Genomic DNA, 19,849 nt, shown 5'->3' on the forward strand with positions numbered 1-19,849 from the left:
CTAGCCAGTCTTGAGCTTCCAGTAGCATTGAGCAGTATATATTTTATCTGTAATATTAGTGCTCACAAACAAAAGGAATATCCAAAACATTTATTAAAAAAATAACAGTTCAATCAATAATGTTTGGTATCATCAAAATCACAGACTGGGGATATTGGATTGTAGCAATATCTCCCTTTTTGATGATGGCAAACAATGTTGGTTGAGAGGTAAAATAAAATTCCTCCTAAGCTCCCTCTCACTATGTGATAGATTTAAGAAATAAGGGTTGCATTTTTTTTAAATATAGAGAAGTAAAATAGTAGAAAATAAAAAAACACATGATTCTATTAAAATAAAACATACAACCAAATGTATATTTTTCCCCTTTTTAACATCACCAAAAAGAGGAGCATAAAAAAAAGTGAACATTACAAGACATTAAAATAATAAAACACAACAAACAAGCACTAAAAATAAGACGGATCCTAATCAGGTTGTGGTAGTGGTTGTTGAAAGTATTTATGGATGGAGGTGAATTGATCTTCAATTTGAGAAAACTTTTCTCCAAACCATCTCATTTCTTCCCTGTGATGTTGTTATTGTTGTTGAATGTGATAGTCCAGCCGGGTTTCTAATCGCTTAAGCTTTTGAATTATTTTGTCGTGAGGGTAGGTAGGGTAGGAAGGTGCAGGTGATAGTATTGGTGGTGGTGCAGGTCCACATGCAGGAACAACTTCCCCTTCTTCATTAAAATCTGGCTCGTTGTGCTCTTGCCCTCGATGGAAAAGAATACGGAAGGAATCATCCGTATAGAAAATCGGAAGATTATCGGGAGAAGCAATATAGTTGATTTGGTATTTTGTATCTAAGACATAGCCTATGACGTGTCCTAGTGTGACATTTTGCTTTCTTCCGGTATTGGGATTTCGAATTGGAGTCATGCTTTGGATATAATCAATAATCATTTGAGCTTCATCAAATTTAATATTGGACATTATGAAATAGGTGACTGGGAAAGAAGTGGAGTGATGTTGACATGATCATTAGCTTTGGATATAATTGAAGTTCGAAAAACATGTTGGATAATTAAGACATTTTGATTTAGAGAGTGGACTAAGGTTTGATGTTGATTTAAAGCCACATTTCTAATGGCTAGGTTTACAACACTAGTCAAAATCAGTTCTAGTGGCCATCGATTGCAGACGAGGTCCTTCAGTAAAAAGTCTGTTATACTCCATCTAAATCCTCCTTATTGATTTATAGGGGTTGTCGACATACATAGTAGGTAATGGTGTAGGTTTCCACATTGATCCTAAGGTGGCTAGGAATTCATAGAACATTTCAGAATTAAATGGAAATGCTAGGGTGAGTAGGAATTGGAGAGTTGTAGAAGCAAAGAGGTTCATCACCTCGAAGTTTAGAGCAGGTTGATTGAGCATTCTGGAAGGGGTGATTCGAGCCTCCTTGAATTTATTGTACGCATCTTCATCTCTAGCGGACAGAAATTGATCGTCGAAGCGACAAGAGGAGGAGCTCCCTTGAGTCATTCAACCGCGTTTACATCCATCAGCCATTGGAGAATCCTAAGGTATGAATGTTGTGAAAGAAAGATTTATCGTACCGTACGATTGATAGAGACGATTGAGAGCAGTACGGGACGATTGACAGAGATGATTTCCAATCGTCCCAAGAATCATCCTATACGAATAGAGAGAAAACAAACAAATCGTACCAGACGATCTTTGGATCGTACTATACGATGTGTTCGAAAAGTTAAACAATTCGTTTGAACGACTGTTTGCATCGTACTGGACGGGTCTAGTTTTTGAACTGATCATACTATACAAATTCCAATCGTACTATATGAAGTGATGACCAACTTGAATTTTTAGTATTTCTTGAAGCTTAATACTTAAGCAATGTTTTTAGAATCTCTTGGAAACAAGAGAGGATTGTGTGATTGTTGAAGGAATTATGAGAGGTGCTTTTGAGAGAAAATTAGGGTTTGAGAGGAAGGAGAATGTCAGGTTGAGCATGAGGGAGAAGAAGTGTGATGGGATCACATAGTTACTTTGGGCTTGCTACACCCTTGCGTCTCCTATGGCCTTGGTGAGTCTTTGAAGGCTCTCTTAGGAGAGAGGCTTCGAAGTCAAGTCCAAATTTATATTGAAAATTAGATCAAGCTTGTGAGACTTGTGAGAATGCTTTAAATTAAAGTAATTGAAATGTTAAAGTTAACGATGTCTTATGGATATTTTATCTAAGAAAACCTAAAATTCATATTTTTGAACTTGGAATTAAACAAATCTTGAAATTTTGTTATTTTGCATACAATTTAATATTCTGATTATCGTTTTATACTATTCAGAAGCACTACTCATAATTGAAATATGTTTATTGAGTGTGTTAGATTTTCTTATTTAGCGCCTCATTTCATTGAGGCGCCCATTGTGTTGCCTCACCTGCATAAGCAGTAGAAACCTAAGCTCTACAACAGCAATCATCGTAACCTCTAACAAGCATGCAATTATAGCAAACATAATGCCGGTACACAATCAATTAACCTTCCAAACCCTCTCTTTCCCACCTGACTCTTTTTTACTAGAGAATATAAGAGAACCTTCACATGTGAAAATGCAAGCGTCTGATTTGATCAATCAAAAGACAGTTCCTAGGCCAAATATCTTTTACCTAAGTAGGCACATTGGGCATTGTAATCGCCTTGAGGGCATCTAGCACTTCTGACAAAACTGATTTTTGTAAGCAAAGTGAATAAATTTTTCTAATGAAAAAATTTAAGAATACAGTAATTGTGCACTATTGTATGTGGCGATGATGATAAAAAACATATTAATTCCTTAATCAGGTTGTTGGTACTCCAAATTACATGTGCCCCGAGCTTCTTGCTGATATTCCCTATGGATTCAAATCGGATATCTGGTCCCTGGGTAGGTGCATGCATGTTTGGATGAATTATCTACTGATATCATGTAACTTATATTTTTTGTGTGATGAGGCAGGTTGCTGTATGTACGAGATGGCTGCTCATAGACCTGCATTTAAAGCTTTTGTAAGTATCCATCATTTCCATCCATATGCAGCATAAATAATAGTCAAAGGAGTTACATCTAAAGCTTTTAATTATCTATTTTATTGCCATTATAAGATGGCCATGCCTTTGTAAATGTATTGTTCATTTCCCGAGCATGCTGCATCATGTGATTTGACATAGTAGTCATGATCATTGCAAGTAATGAATATTTTTTATTTTCATATATGCTAATGAAATTTTTGCAGGAAAAATGCGTGCCTTGTTAGATTTTTATATTGAGGAATATATTATAGTATGTGGCAATTAATGATATTTTTTAAATGCGTGCCTTGTTAGATTTTTATATTGAGGAAATATATTATAGTATGTGGCAATTAATGATATTTTTTTTTAATGATCTATGCTGTTAATATCTTGTAATAAATCTTTCTTTTATTGGAATAGATAAACTGTTGCAATAATGGTTATGTTCTGCTGTAGTTATATGGGCTATATGTTTCAGAAAGGAAAAAAGTAATAGCAGATTATGTATAACCAGCCAATGATTTTAAGATTTTTGTTAGGATTTATGTTGATTTATTGGGATTATTTATTTATTTATTAGCATGAGTTTTCCTTTTCGATAATGATTTTATTAGCATGAGTTTTCCGTGGTGATTTTGGTTTGTGATAATCGTTCTTTTGGTTTTAAAGAATTTTTTAAAATACCAAATCACCCCCCCTTGGTTAGCCTCGAGACTAGTTCATAGGGCTTAACATCCCTAACGAACTTTCAAGTGGTATCAGAGCACTTTTTAGTGTCATCTGAGCACTTTCAAGTAGTATCAGAGCGGGATTCATAAAAACTAAGTTTGAAAACTTTTTGAATTTTGATCCATGGTTAACTTTGGGAATCGTAATATAACTGAAGGATATTCTATTACACGACCTCCCTTGTTTGACAACCTTCCTTTTGATTTTTGGAAAACTCGCATGACTACTTTTTTGCAATCAACTGACTATCGCATGTGGATGCTTATTAAAGAAGGATATTCTCCACCCACTCATGAAGTTAACAGAATTAAAACTAAAGTCGCTTTTACTGAATGGACTACCGATGAAAGAGATTTAGCTCAATTGAATGCGAATTGTTTGAACTGTTTTTTCTGTGCTTTAAAGTCTGAAGATTACATGCGTGTTTCTACTTGCTCTACTGGAAAAGAAATTTTGGATAAGTTATGCATTACTTATGAAGGAACAAATGAAGTGAAACAATATCATTTGAATATTCTCTTGCATGACTACGAAATTTTTCATATGAAATCTTCTGAATTGATTTCTGATATGTATACAAGGTTTACTCAAATTGTAACTTCTTTGCATGCCTTAGGAAGAGAACTTTCAAATTATGAAAAAGTAAAAAAGATCTTAAGATGCTTGTCTTCCTCTTTTGATGCTAAAATCATTGCTATAACTAAATCTAAGGATTTAAACGCCTATTCGATTGATAACTTACTTGGCTCACTCATTGCTTACGAGCAAGGAGTGAATCAAAGAAATCTTGATGCATGTGAGAAAAAAGAAGGAGAAAACAGTGGCACTGAAGGCCAACCACAGGAATTCTGATTCTTCCGGGTCTGAGAGAGATGACATTGCCTTGATCATAAGGCAATTCAAAAGCTTTCTAAGAAAGAAACACAATCATCATCAATGTTGGAGAAAAGGTAAGAATAATAAATATTCTAAAATATCTTCTGATGTTGTTTGCTTTGAATGCTGGAAGCCTGGACATGTCAGAGCGGATTGTCCTACACTTCAAGATCACACAAGCAAAGAAAAGGGTGAGGAAAAACCCAAGCTCAGGAAGGACAAAAAGAGACTTCAAAAGGCGTTTTGGGCGGATTCTGCAACTGATTCATCGGAGATAACCTGAAGACGAAATAACAAACTTGTGCTTAATGGCGGAAGATCATATTGATCAAAGTGATGAAGAAGAGATATGTAAACCAACTTATTATCAATTGTTCGAAATTTGTGAGAAAATTCATGCATCATACAAAAAACTTAAGAAAACTCATGCTAGTTTTAACTTGGAACTTTTAAATTTACAAAAAGAGCATGGAATTATTATCAAAGATCATTCTACAATTGATTCAAATCACATGGCTCTACTTGATGAATTTATATGATTTAAACAAAAAATATTCGGAATTAATTAATGAGCATGATGCATTAAAAGTTTCACACACCTCACTCAAATCTGATTTGAAGAAATCTAAAGAAATAGAGCGCAACTTGAGGATTTATAATAATGCTTTAGAAGATACTAACTTGAGGCTTAAAGATGAATTGGACTCAATTAAGAGAAATTGGATGATACCCACTTTTGATCTAAAGCCAAAAACTAGGAAGAGGCATTATAACACTAATCTTTTAAGAAATCCTTTTCCTGGAGTTAGATGTTTTTCGTGTGGCATGCTAGGACACATCTCACACACTTGCACTGTTCACCGTAGTACACATTGGGTGTGGAGATCAAAATTGCATGATTCACAGCAATTTTGGGTTCTTAAGTCTGACAGTTATTGATTCTTGCAGGATTGCTCTCACCAAAAACCTCGTGAGTGCATAGGATACTTGGACAAACGGAGGCTCACAGCTCATAACTGCTTAAACTTGCTGCTTAACAAATTCTTGAATTGGATTTTGATTATTGTTATGTTTTGTTTTTGTGATAGTTTTTTTGTTATTCTAGTCGTTTTTTTATTTTTATTTTCTTTATGATGATTTTTCCTTGTTCTTAAATTTTGGAGATTTATGGCCAATGATTAGCATTTCTAAATCGGTTAAAGGGGGAAAACACCGTTGATGGTTTCCCTCCCTCTAACATCTTTTGGTGATATAGTTTTCTTTTCTAAACAAAAAGGCTATCTTATTTTAACAAATGATTTTTGAAATTAAGATCCTTTTTATCTTGCTACAATAGTCTATCTTATATATATGATCCAAAGTTCTTATATATCTTTCAAGTTAATTGAAATTTTGCCGTTGCACTTATCATATGATTTTGATTTTCGTTTTGTAGTTTATTCTTCCCTATGTTAGAGAGAGCTCATCTTCTCTAATATCTAGAAGATATAATCACAACTAAGAATCTTTTTAAGAGTTTGTTAAAGAGTTTTTAACTTGCAAAAATAAGAAAAAAATGGTCAATGACGCCAAATTGAAAAGAAAAGTATATACACGAAAGTGTATCGAAAATCAAAGATGCTCAAAGAGCCAATCAAAGTGACAAGAGGCATAAAATGAGCACACTAAATGCAAGTTATCCTCTCTTTTCAAAATTTTTAAAACTTAGAAGGATTCATGGGGTATTTGATGTTTTCAAATGCTTGATTTCAAATTCCATGATAGAGATAAATTACTTTGGTATATTATTTTATAAGATATTTTATTTAAAACTAAGTTTTGAACAGATCTTCTTTTTATCCAATTTATTTTGAGTTAGACCTTTTGTTTTCAAAAGATAATTTTTATCCTGAAAGAAGTCCGAGCTAGGGTAAACAGGATCGGATTTTCTACCGTTTTCAGATTGTGACATTGTTAACTCATTGATCTTTCAAATCTTTAAAATTTAATTATTTGGGAAATTCGTCATATGCTTGCTTTACTAAAAACAAAAAAAAATAGAAAAATTAAAAACAAAAATTTTTTTTTCTTGTTTTTATTTGTTTTTGTTGTATTTATTTTTATTTAGGGTTCTCTCTGATCATCTCCATCTTTCCTTGATTTTTAAATTCTTGTCACATCGTCCTGGCCGATACCTCTATCGTCCTGGATGATATGATAATTTATCTTCAAAATTCCATATGCTGAACTTTTTTGAGCCTTCTGTAACTCATCGTCCCGGACGATACATTATCGTCCTGGTCGATCTGATCGAACTCTATTACAATCATCTTGATTGTCTTGGCCGATACAATTTTCGTCATGGCCGATGCTTTTATGGTCATCGTCCTGGCCGATACACTAGATCGTCTCGGACGATCCACGTGTCAGTACGTTTAAATCCTTAAAACCGGCTCCGGACGATACATTATTGGACAATCGTCCTGGCCGATCCACTGTTCGTCTTGGACGATACACGTGGAACAGATTTAAAACGTTTTAACTTCGGCCGGTACGATCAATTATTGTGCATCGTCCTGGACGATACACCTAATCGGCCTGGACGATCTTCTTTTTCAACGGTCGTCCGGCTTGACTCATCGGGACGATCGCCTGTGTCTAATCGTCCTGGCTGATATCTGATCGGCCCGGCCGATCGGACCGCCTTTTTGACCAATCAACATGTACACAATAATTGAACCAAATCTTCTTGGACAATTCTGCGATCGTCCTGGACGATATGGTCGTTTCTTTAAATATAGGCCATTCCAGCCATTTTTTCCCCTCAAATCTTCTTCTTATCTCATTTTTACTTACTGATTTCTTGCTATGGCTGGTGGGAAGCAAATCCAACAGGCTTCTGGAAGTTCCTCGAGGGCCACTCTGGACCCTTGATTCAGGGAAGTGGAGGATCAAGCAGCTTACCGTCGCTACAAAGAATGTGGCATCACCTTTTTTAGAACCATCAATCCTGTTCACCTTTTATATCCGGTAATGGATCTATTTGCTCACACTTCTCTCTATTTCATTCTTACCCTCGCTGTCCCTTTTCTCTCAGAACTTTTGTTAGAATTTTATTCAAATCTTCGTATAAATTCTACTTTCACAGCCCTGACCTCCTATGTGAATCGACGCCCGATCGAGATCACATACCAGGACTGTGCTGAACTATTGCAGCTATCCACCACCGGGGATAAGCTACATATAATTGTCTCAGATCTTGATTTTGACTGGTCCATAGCAAATTATTTTCTTCACCAAACCAACACACCCTTTCATGTTGGAGAGACTAGCTCTTTAGTCAAAGATGCTAGGACAATTCAGCATGTCCTTCGCACCTCCATTATTCCAAAAGTTGGGGACCGAGTTCACATCACTCCTCTGCTTTCTCTTACTACCTTTTTCATCAAGGCCCGGAGAGAGTTTAATGCTATTGGCTTGATTTTTCGATACATTAATTATTTAACAACTATTCGCGATTCAGGCCATCGGAGGAAACACAATCTTGCTTTAGGACATCTCATAGCCTATATTCTTGAAACCAAATACAATCTTTAATATCCTGATCGTCACAACCTTCAGCCTCCTTGCTACTCAAACATCTCTTTCAATATTCTTCACAGTACTCGTCTCCACCCAGGGGGTGGGGAACCTCAGGGGGCCGAGGAGGAGGCTCCCGCACCTGTTCCTGATCCTGCTCCTCTTCGCCAGTACTCATAGTTTGGCCAGTTAGTGGAGAGATTTGATCGTTGGGAGACCTGTTTCGACGCTTGCATTGCTGCACAGGAGCAGCAACATTCTGAGGACATTGCCCGCTACGAGCAGCACCACACAGAGGACTTAGCCCGTTTTGACAGCTACATTACTCACTAGCAGCAGCAGCACGACTAGGACATAGCCTGGTTCAATGCTCAGTTTACTACGCTAGCTAGCTACTTTCAGCAGGCTCCACCACCTCCACCTCCATCTGATGATCAGGATCCCTCGTTTATGTAGTTTTAGTTTTTGTTTTATGTGGATTGCTTTCTTTTTCTGTATTGTGTTTTTAGTTTCTTCATCCTTTTTGAGATGTCAAAAGGGGGAGTAGTATGTTTGTACTTGCTCTTGTAGTATGTTTGTACTTGTTCTGTTCGAAAATTTGAAAGCTTGTTTAGTTTTGCATTACTGTTTTAGAATTGGTTATCGATATGTTTGCCATCATCAAAAAGGAGAAGATTGTTACAAACATGTTTTTGGATTATGATTTTGATGATAGCAAACAAATCTTGTTTCACTATGACTGCCTTTTTTTCTACTGACTTTTCAGGAATCAAAGATCGAACGAAAATTAGAATCAGCTCAAGACTGGGTAGATTAGGATTGAGTCAGTCTGTAATTTTCTTTTTTCTTTTTTGAGTCAATTGTAATTGCTTAAAGTGACTGATGTTAAGTAATCCCACACACACACACTTGAGAGATTTATAACTTGTGTTTTTACTCACATCGTCCCGGATGATATTTATATCGTCCTGGACGATCGAGCTCAAAACAGAAGATCTAATCAGGATTTCTTAGTTAAGACAGCCGTAATTAACTGATCGGCCTGGACGATACCTGTATTGGCCAGGACGATATGCTCAATACAGAAAGAAATTGTCGCCATGATCAATTTAGGTATTCTGTATTTTTGGAAATCGGTCAGGACGATCATGAGATCGGCCTGGATGATATTACACAATTATGCCTAAATTGATCCAGGAATCAAGGAAGTAATTAAGGATAATTGATAAGATCACATCGTCCTGAACGATCGCAGGATCGGCCAGGATGATCTCTTAAAAAACCCTTAGTTGCTTCTGGACGATAAATATTGGCCAGCTCAAATTCATGGCGATGCTCTGGACAATTTTCCTTTGATTTGAACTGATCGGCCAGGACGATCGTGAGATCGTCAGGGACGATCAAGCAAATTTTCAATCATCCAATTTGCATTCAGGGCGATGCTCTGGCCGATCTTATGAGATTTGTACTGATCGGTCAAGACGATTTCCATATCGTCCTGGACTATAAAGTCGGCAACTTGCCATTAATGAGCCCCTTTGAAGCTCTTCTATTTAAGAGCTCTTGTTCAATGTTTTTGAACATCCTTGGCTGCTGTCTTGACCTGAGAAAACCTAAAGGAGAGAGAGAGAGGGAGAGATAGAGAGAGGATCTTGTGAGGGGGAGCTTGTGAGGGGGTTCACAAGGGTTGCTCCAAACATTGTTCCACTTCTTCTTCCCTAGAGTCTCTTGCCCTTGGAAGGGTTGAGAGAGGTAAGTTTCAGCAAGTGATCGTGGTTCTCTGCCTTCTTCAGGAGGAAGCAAAAGGAGTTGGGTTCTCTGCCTTGCCGGGTGTGGCAAAAAGGAGGTGTTTTTGTGAGGGCTTCTCTGCCTAGCTGTGGGGGCTAAAGGAGAGTCACGTTAGTAGTGCAATACTCGGAGGGCGCCTCCGGGGAGTGGACGTAGGTCAAGATGACCGAACCACTATAACCCTTGTGTTCTTTTTACTGCTTCCGCACTTTAATTTTTTCTGCACTTGTTTTTTCGTGGTGATTTTGGTTTATGATAATCGTTCTTTTGGTTTTAAAGAATTTTTTAAAATACCAATTCACCCCGCCTCTTGGTTAGCCTCGGGACTAGTTCATAGGGCTTAACATCCCTAACGAACTTTCATGATTCACCCCGAGTCACACTATAAAAGTGAAAGGAGAGATAGCTGACCGTGAGGTGGTGGTGCTGATTGATAGTGGGGCAACCCACAATTTCATCTCCAATCAGATCGTGGAGCGATTGGGAATAGAGTTGGTGGATACAAGAGGCTATGGGGTGATGATGGGCACAGAAAAGGTGGAAATGGATAGAGGAGTTTGCGGAGGGGTGTTTCTGAAGATTCAGGGGATCCAGGTGAGAGAGGAGTTCCTTCCCTTGGAATTGGGAAACACTGACGTCATCCTGGGGATGAAGTGGCTGCAGACATTCGGGGATACCAAAATCAATTGGGGTATACTGAGGATGGAGTTGGTGGTTGGGGGAAAAAAGAGGATGATTCAGGGTGATGTCGGGCTGACCAAGGCAGGGGTTTCTTTCAAATCCCTCATCAGAACCATTCAGGAGGAGGGAGGAGGCTACTTAGTGGAGTTGTACCGCCTGGAAGGGGTCAGATTGGAGGAGGAAGACAATGTTCCCTCTACAGTGCAGCCGCTCATACACCAATTTAGCGAGGCCTTTCAACCTCCCCAAGGTTTACCTCCTCAGAGAGAGTTAGAGCATGCCATTACTTTGAAATAAGGGGAGACCCCGATCAGCATCTGCCCTTATTGCTACCCACAGATTCAGAAAGATGAGATTGAGAAGCTGATCTGAGAAATGCTGGAGGTGGGGATCATCAGACCCAGCAACAACCCTTTTTCTAGTCCAGTCCTCCTGGTCAAGAAGAAGGATGGGAGTTAGAGATTTTGTGTGGATTATAGGGCTCTGAATAAAGGCACTGTACCTGACAAGTTCCCAATTCCGATGATTGTTGAGTTGTTGGGCGAGCTAAATGGGGTAGTGATGTTTTTTAAGCTGGACTTAAAATCCGGATACCACCAGATCAGAATGAGGGAGGCAGATGTTCCAAAGATAGCATTCAGGACACATGAAGGGCATTATGAATTTATGTTAATCCCTTTTGGGTTGACTAACGCTCCTGCTACGTTTCAGTCCTTGATGAACAGGGTGTTCAGGTAGTACTTCAGGAAGTTTGTCATGGTATTCTTTGACGATATTCTGGTATACAGCATGACCGGGGAAGAGCACTTGGAGCAATTGAGGATGGTCTTAGAGGTACTGCAGGAGCATCAACTGAGAGCCAACCTGAAGAAATGTAGTTTTGCTCAGTCCAGTGTAGAATACTTGGGACATGTAGTATCCCAATAGGGAGTGGCGGCGGACCAAACCAAGGTTGAGGCAATGCAGAAATGGCCACTACCTAGGAACATAAAGGAGTTGAGGGGATTCCTAGGATTGACTGGCTATTATAGGAAGTTCGTGATGGGGTATAGTACCATTGCATGATCTTTGACTGAGCAGCTGAAGAAAGACAACTTTGCTTGGGGAGAGGCAGCGACCTAGGCCTTCTAGAGGTTGCAGAAAGTCATGACCACTGTTCCTGTTCTAGCTCTTCCAGATTTCAACCAAGCCTTTGTTGTAAAGACCGATGCATCAGGATATAGTTTGGGAGCAATGTTGATGCAGAACCACAGGCCGGTAGCATACTTCAGTCAAGTGCTATCAATCATGGAAAGACTGAAGTCAGTGTACGAGAGGGAGCTAATAGCAATTGTGTTGGCCATTCAGAAGTGGTGCTCCTATCTGTTGGGTCGACACTTCATCGTCCGAACTAATCAGAGGAGCCTAAAGTACCTTTTGGAGCAAAGGATGGTGACTGAGGAGCACCAATGGTAGCTATCCAAATTGTTGGGCTATGATTTTGAGATCTAGTACAAGCCTGGTTTGGAAAATAAAGCAGCAGACGCCCTATCCAGATGTGGAGAGGAGCTCCAAGAGTTAGCTCAGTCAATGCCCTTGGTGGTCGAATGGGGGGCCATCAAGGAAGAGAACAAGTTAGATGAAGAATTGGGAAAGATCAGGGAGGATATGAGGAAAGACAAGAGTAGCCATCCGGGTCACTGCATTGAGGGGGAGAGGCTATTGTATCACGGGAGGTTTGTGCTGCCACGAACGTCCATACACATTCCCCACTTGTTACAGGGGTTCCATGGCAGCGCAGTAGGAGGCCATTCAGGAGTGCAGAAGACATACAAGAGATTAGCAGCTGAACTCTACTGGAAGGGGATACATAAGGAGGTGGTGGCAAGGTGTGAGGTGTGTCAGAGAAATAAATACATGGCAATGACACCAGGAGGGTTACTCAGCTACCATACACCCGGTGTTTCATGTGTCGCAGTTGAGGATAGCACTTGGAGAGCATGCAGCAAGTGTGGAATTGCCAGCATCACTGATAGAGGATTTGGAGGTGGTCATGAAACCCTTGGAGCTGGAAGGGGTAAGGTTGGATAAAAAGGGAAACAAAGAGATGTTGATCAAATGGAAGGATCTTATCGACTACGAGGCCACTTGGGAGCCCTATGAGATGGTGAAGCAGCAGTTCCCGTACTTTCACCTTGAGGACAAGGTGAATCTTTGGGAGGGGAGTAATGTTACGCCTGGACGGGTCCCAGCTGGACCGGTCCGGTCTACACCTGCAAGGCTGGGCGGAACCAGGCGGAACCCAGCGGAACCAGGCAGAACCCAACGGAACCAAGCAGAAGCCTGGTGGGCCAAGCATGGGTTAAACACATAGTTTGGAGGGAAATTTTGAAATAGAAGGGTTTTTTTAGGTATTTTATAAAACTCCTTTATTGTTAATTAGGAGGATTGGGGGGGAAGAGAGGGCAGCTTGAATTTTAATGTAATTGGGATATCTAGGGTTTGGAGTTTTGGGCTCTTGGCATTGCCGGAGATTGAGAGAGTTATTCCTTCCTCTCGGATTGAAGGAAATTGTATCTTTGCTTGTTTTAATTCTTCTTCTAGTGAAATACAATTGTTCTAGTGGAACTTATCCACGTTTTCTCTCAGTTTTCTCCTCGTTTCCATTGTTTTGGGGCTGTTTTACTGCTGTGGACAGCAGTTTTCTTTGTTTAGGTACTTCATTTGGGTTAGGTTTGCTTGTGCATACAAGTATTTCCTATCAGAATGTTTCCTAATTGTGTTTATGTTGTTTATGAAAATTTTCTAATTATGTTTATGTTGCTTAGGAATGATTTAATTATTTAAGAAGGTTTTCTAATTGTGTTTATGCTGTTTAGGAAGAGTTTAATTTTTTAGGAAAGTTTCTTACTTGTGTTTAGGCTGTTTTGGAATATTTTAATTGTGTGTTTGGGCTATTTAAGGTGGAGTTTGATATAGGGTTTGAAACTTATATTTTGCTGAAGTTTATTATAGGGTTTGTTGTGAGTGTCCTAGCAGCATTTAGAGTTTGTTGGAGAGCTAATCTACTTCTTGAATAGTAGATCACTTGAATCTTTCTTGATTATTGAAGAGAGAGTCCAAAAATCAGTCCTAATATTTGATTCCTGTAATTTTCTTTTTCTCTACTTTGCTGCTTTCACTTCCAAGATGCATCATTTTCTCTCCATTTTTTCCAAGCATAAAGTATTGCCAACACTTATACCATATGTTACTTCATATGGTGCCATTCTCTTAACTTGCTTGGCTACTATTTTCATATGCAAACTCTATTAAACCAACTCCAAAATCAAGAATACCTAATCTTTACAGATCTTGCAAAATTTGAACACCCTAATTTAGGTTCTTATTTCTAGTCTGCCATTTCAGCTTCTGGTTGAAATGAGAGTGAAATTTTTTACCCAATTGTACATCTGAGATATTTGATCTTGGTAATGTTTATTTGGTTACAGGATATGGCTGGACTGATCAGCAAAATAAACCGTTCTTGTATTGGTCCGGTGCCTCCTTGCTATTCCTCTTCACTGTAAGTGCGCTTTATGACTACCTTTTCCTTTAAGTTGCTAAATATCATTTTTATATTGATCTATAATAATGGTTTGTGCTCCTGCACCCTTTTAATAACCCCCTGTTTGAGGACAGCTAGATTGATTGTCCATGAATCATTTAGGCTTCGTTTAGGACAGCTTTCTTACTGCTTTCTAAAACGTCTTTCGAGTACAAATATTTCTAATTCAATAAATTTTTTACAAGAAAATTTTTTAGAAAGAAGCAAAAAAAGCTGTCCCAAACGAAGCCTTAATCTATCTAAAACACCCTATGCTTGAGTGATTTTGACCAAGAATTATGCTCGTTTTATTTTAAATGTTTCGTCTTTGAAGCTAACATTAACATATGATTTCTATCAGTCGTGTCGTGTATAATAGCTTTGACAGCCTAGCCTATTGCCATGTTAAGATGGGAAGACCCTTGTCTCTTGTTAACGACAATCCTACCATCATAAAGTAATTGGACACAATGCACTTAATGAATTAGCATCACATACAACCATAATAGTATCTATTGCCATCATCTGAAAATCAAATGACGCTTATCTTCCTTTCAAGATTATATTATTGTCATGATAGCTATGTTAAATGCAGTTCATACAATGACAATAATAATGTCACCAATCCTCTGAAGATCAAACGATATTCAAGATCGCAACAAGCAACACAATGTTATAGCATGATCTGATGATACCCAAATACACACTGATATTTATGCTATCTATACAACTTGTTGTCCCTATCGTTGCACGCTTTTAGTGCATTTGTTGCCAGAATGCATGAGGACCAATCTAGATGCCTTTGAATTCATCCATCTCTTAACTGCCCAAAAAGCATTTTATGTTTGATTGTGAGATGGATTATCTTTGTGAAAACTTTTGCAAACAGTGGACTTCTGTAGTTGGGCAAGGCTCGGTGGTTATTTCTTTTCAATGGTCGTGTAAAAATAGTTTTCTTTGAATTAGTGTATGTATATTTGAATTGTAATAGCATGAAATTCCCATGTCTTATTCTTGAAATCTCTTCTAACAAGCAACATCTATAAATAACATCTTTTGAATTAAATGACAAGCTTTAATCCTTTCCAAATTAGTCAAAAATATTTGTAATCCTGATGTATTTGTTTTGATATTCAATTGAAAATAGAGTTTCTTCCTCATAAATAGCTGAAGCTTCTGCATTTAGTGTTATTTACTGCTGATGACAACTGTCATTTCCTGCAGGAAAGCACTCATTAAAAGTATGTTAAGAAAAAACCCCGAGCATCGGCCTAATGTAAGTTGACCTAAAATTCTAAGTGGTAGTTTTGTCAATTTTCCACACCATGTACTATCTTGGAGCTGATTTTAAACCTAATCAGGCGTCGGAAGTATTAAGTAATCCATATTTGAAGCCATACGTCAATCAAATCCGATCATTCCTGGAACTCAATAATGTGACTCGATCACCAGAAAAACCCGTACTACTCTCCACCTACAGTGATATTCTGAATAATATGTCTGTTAGTCAAAGCAGTAGCATTTCCAGCGGTGATTGGGAAATTCTGCACTCAACAGACAGAAACATTTTAGACCAAGAATCTTGCCGTCGTAACAAGGCTCTTGAAGCTTGTCATCTAGCTAAGGATACCGTAGAATGCAGTAGTGACAATGTGGCTGGAACACAAAAACGAAGTCCAACCTCGTTGAGTTCCAACCTGCAGGAGACTAACGAAGCAAAACAACCTAGAAAAATAAAGAATATTGTCATGGCTCTAAAAGAAGAGGGAAAAGTAAGAGAAACCAGCTCACCCCCGAGAGCTAGCTGGGTGAAAGCAGGAGCTTTGTGCAATCCTAAACCATGCATAGAACCATCTAATAAGGCACCAAAACATTGCCGCAGCAATTCTTTGAACTCTCAAGCAAGTTCAGAAAAAGATGCCAGTGAATCAACCAGGAGTGCTGATGATTATACAACACGTCTGCTGTCCTCAAAGCATCAGGTCAAGTCTACATTCCTTATGCTCTTCACCTTTTCACTTCTTTACTGCTCTTTAATTTCTTTTCTCTTTGCTTGTGACAGGAACATGTGGAATCAACTTCGAAGTTTAAACCGAGAAGTGATTTAGTTTCACAACCTGCTAATGGCTTAAAAAAAATTAATGAAGATGACATTACTGTTAAGATGAACCATAGACATCCGTCCAGCATGGCAAGAAAGGCCACCAGTCCCATTAAGAAATCTTTTGGCCTTGATAACCGAATACCAGTGAATATTGGGAGTAGAGGACTTCCCCCGAGGGTTAACCGGGAAGGTAATAAGAGTCCGCAAGTGGTGTCTCGTAACTCCAAGCAAATAAATGGTCAGATGATGAAATACGAAAAGCGCCCTTGTGAACCTTCAACGGTTGAGATAAATTCTGGCAATTTGAAAGCACGACCTACCGAGAGAGAACTTTATCCAGAAATTTTCTTAAAAGAGACCCAATGTCTCTCCCTCCATGATGATATGCTTAACCAGCATTATATCGCACATGAGTCCGAAATTTCAGAATCCAACCCTGCTGGTTGCTCAAGAATTCCTGATGCACATCAGGCGCTTGATTATTCTACTGCAGAGAGTCATGAACTCGATTGTCGATTATCTACACAATTTTCTGAGGGTAACTATTCTTTTGTGGAAAGTCATGAACTCGGCTGCAGGACTCTTCCACTACTAAATCCTGAGGTTGATTTGATGGGCATGCAGAAGAGTACTACTGCTAGTAATGATAAAGTGAGTTCAAGCTCAGTCATGGAACTTTCTGTTGCAGGCTCAGAACATGAATTTGCTTGTAAGGATGACGTCTTTATAAACATGACTCCGCAGAAGCCTCTATTTGTGCAAACCAAAGATGACAAATACACCGTTAAAGAACTCATTTCTTCCATACCAACTATTGCACCTTTTGTTGCAACTTCAGCTCCTAAGAGTTGTCTATTCGATAAAGGACCAATTCAAAACCAGGCGTTGGAAAATCAAGGTACTCATATAACTCCGGCTTTTGATGATGTTATACATGTAATAAGGCACAGTAGCTTTCGAGTAGGCAGCGAACAAGTTCTAATTGAAAGCAAAGACATGCGAGTTCAAAATGAAGACATGAGGACAATACTTACTGTTGTTAAAGAAGATTTAGAGAGGAGAAATCCACCGCCTTCGAGCAAGAAATCAAAGGGCATTTCAGAGTCTTCAGCTGCTGAAGAAATTAGAGAGGAACAGCGTAGCATGCAGGAGAAATCTTATTATTCTTCAGAATTACTTAACTCAAGCCATGTTGAGCTCACTAATGCCTCAATGGATGATGAAGCTCCATCTAAAGAGTCGCTGGATGTGAAATCTTTCAGGCAGAGAGCTGATGCGCTGGAAGGTTTACTTGAGCTTTCAGCTGAATTACTTCAGCACAATAGGCTGGAAGAGCTAGCTGTTGTGTTGAAGCCGTTTGGGAAGAATAAGGTCTCTCCGAGAGAGACGGCCATATGGCTAGCAAAAAGCCTCAAGGGAATGATGATGACGGAGGACTCTAGCCGCTTATCGTGAGAGATCTTCTCTTACAGGTTTTTTTTTTTTGGATGGAACCGTAAGTCTATAGCTTAACACGTAATTCTTCTTGGTAATTTTCTTTTAATTCTTTGGACATGTTGCTGTAAATAATCAAATTCGTTGGACTAAGACATTTTGCCCCAAATTCAGAACCTACGACTAGCTATTTTGAAAAGGTAATAAACTATTTATGCAGTATATTTGAAAGAGAAAAATCAGACCAGAATATCTTGAATAAAATTTTAGCAGGTTATGTTTTAAATTTTTTTAATTTCTTTTAAGATAAGCACAGTATATTGATTGATTGTTCATGTTATTCATTCATCTCCAAACAAATCTAAGAGATCATTTGATATCACATTTGTTTATTTTTTATTTTTTATTTTATTTTTTTGAAATAAAATATATTTAGTATATTAGAATTTGTCGTCACACAAAATGAAATATTAAAAAATGACATTCATCACGAGCACAATCCTACATAATAATATGTAGCCAAAAAAATATTACTCTTATTGTTACATATTCTGCAATAATAATCGTACACAACCTTGGAGCTGAGTTTATGTGGGACAACATCTGAAATTGATAATATATTCTTCTCGTATTCACTGTCAGTCTCTTCCATTTAGAAATTCCTTAGGTTTACCTTGTTCAGAAGATTGCAACAACTTTTTATAACATTTAAATAGCAATTTATTATTATCCTGATACCACTTACATTATAGAATACAATGGTCTATGTCAAGCATCGATCTTCCCATTCCCGGTTCAATTGTACCATCTTTATCATGACCAAGTTCAAGAATTCGACCCTTAAAAAAATCTAATGATACAATGTGATTGGAAGGATTGTAAAATATTTGTTGTAGAATTGTCCAACCCATGTCTCGTAATTCAAAGCCAGCCCGATATGCCTTAATGTTTTTCACGTCATCATGCTCGTGCCACAATATGCAATCCTCGTCTTCCCCCCAACTATGCAAAACACATCTATATAGTTCATTTGATGCCACCTTGGCTTTGAGGATCTCATCAGTCGGAGAAGATAAATTTTCACGCAAACGACTAACTCCCTCTACAAGCATTTCTTTGGTTTGATCACTTACGAAGCCAACCATATGAGTTTGTGCTTTGTTGAGTAATGTAACTGAGGTGATACATTTACAATATGTCATATTATGAATTTAAAAAGTTTTGCATGTTATCTTAAAACATAATTTATTTATATTTTCAGGTCCGGTAGAAAAAAAATAAGATTTCATAATATGAAACTAAAAGAACCAAAATATATATTAAATTATTGAAACCAATATGAATAATATATTACATAATATGAAATAGTTACACATAAAAGTTTAAAGATAATACATAATTAAGTATTCCTGAATTTATACTACCTCTTTTTACTAGGTTTGAGAGCATCTGTACTAGGGGTGTATCTTGAGAGTTCCCGCCTACTCCTCCTTTGGAGTTGTGGTTCTTCTTCTTGGTCCCGATGTCCTTCCTCTTGTGCAGTGTCGATGTTAGGTTGGACTTGTTCCATAACTATGTCATGCTGCGTAGGAGTTCCTGACCAGCCAAATAATGCCGTCCACATGGGATTATTCAAGTCATATGGAGCTTGTGGCCATATGAAGATGTCGTACCAGCCCATTGTGATTTTGGAATCTTCCAATGCCCTCCTTATCTTGCTTGAGATGAACTCCCTTCACCACGTATTATAGAAGGGTCTTCTCCCGTCATTCCGAAAGGTCGGGCATAATCAACTGATCCTGCGCACATGGAATGTTTCGGCGGGTCTATAGGATTTAATTGTAATCCTGAAGTATGAGATATTGATCTCCTATCAGGATGCTCCATCACTGAAGTTTGTCATCCTCATCAAGGTTGTCGGCCAGTGGTGTCTATATATACAGATTGCTCCACTTGTCTTGCAAGTTCGAGAATGTCAACATATCATTGATTTATTGACCCTCCACTCTCCATCTGACCCGTAGCATATGACTCAGCAATGTGTTTACTACGTAAG

The 19,849-nt window shown here is 38.3% G+C and overlaps 1 protein-coding gene across 3 annotated transcripts in view; it reads left to right on the top strand.

Annotated features, from left to right (window-relative positions):
• LOC110115743 (serine/threonine-protein kinase Nek1) overlaps positions 1 to 18,057 on the top strand; it is a 30,602-nt gene extending 12,545 nt beyond the window's left edge. For 2 of the 3 annotated variants that reach the window (XM_020849089.2, XM_020849090.2), the window contains 6 exons: positions 2,849 to 2,930; positions 3,003 to 3,052; positions 14,161 to 14,234; positions 15,480 to 15,531; positions 15,617 to 16,237; positions 16,318 to 18,057. In XM_020849089.2, coding sequence (XP_020704748.1) covers positions 2,849 to 2,930; positions 3,003 to 3,052; positions 14,161 to 14,234; positions 15,480 to 15,531; positions 15,617 to 16,237; positions 16,318 to 17,814 — 2,376 coding nt within the window. In that variant the 3' untranslated portion in view covers positions 17,815 to 18,057. The remainder of the gene's footprint in view (positions 1 to 2,848; positions 2,931 to 3,002; positions 3,053 to 14,160; positions 14,235 to 15,479; positions 15,532 to 15,616; positions 16,238 to 16,317) is intronic. The other variant, XM_028699768.1, reaches the window with a different exon arrangement.
• The last annotated feature ends 1,792 nt before the right edge of the window (positions 18,058 to 19,849 follow it).

This window comes from Dendrobium catenatum, unplaced genomic scaffold (genome assembly GCF_001605985.2).
Source record: "Dendrobium catenatum unplaced genomic scaffold, ASM160598v2 fragScaff_scaffold_1390, whole genome shotgun sequence".
NCBI lineage: Eukaryota > Viridiplantae > Streptophyta > Magnoliopsida > Asparagales > Orchidaceae > Dendrobium > Dendrobium catenatum.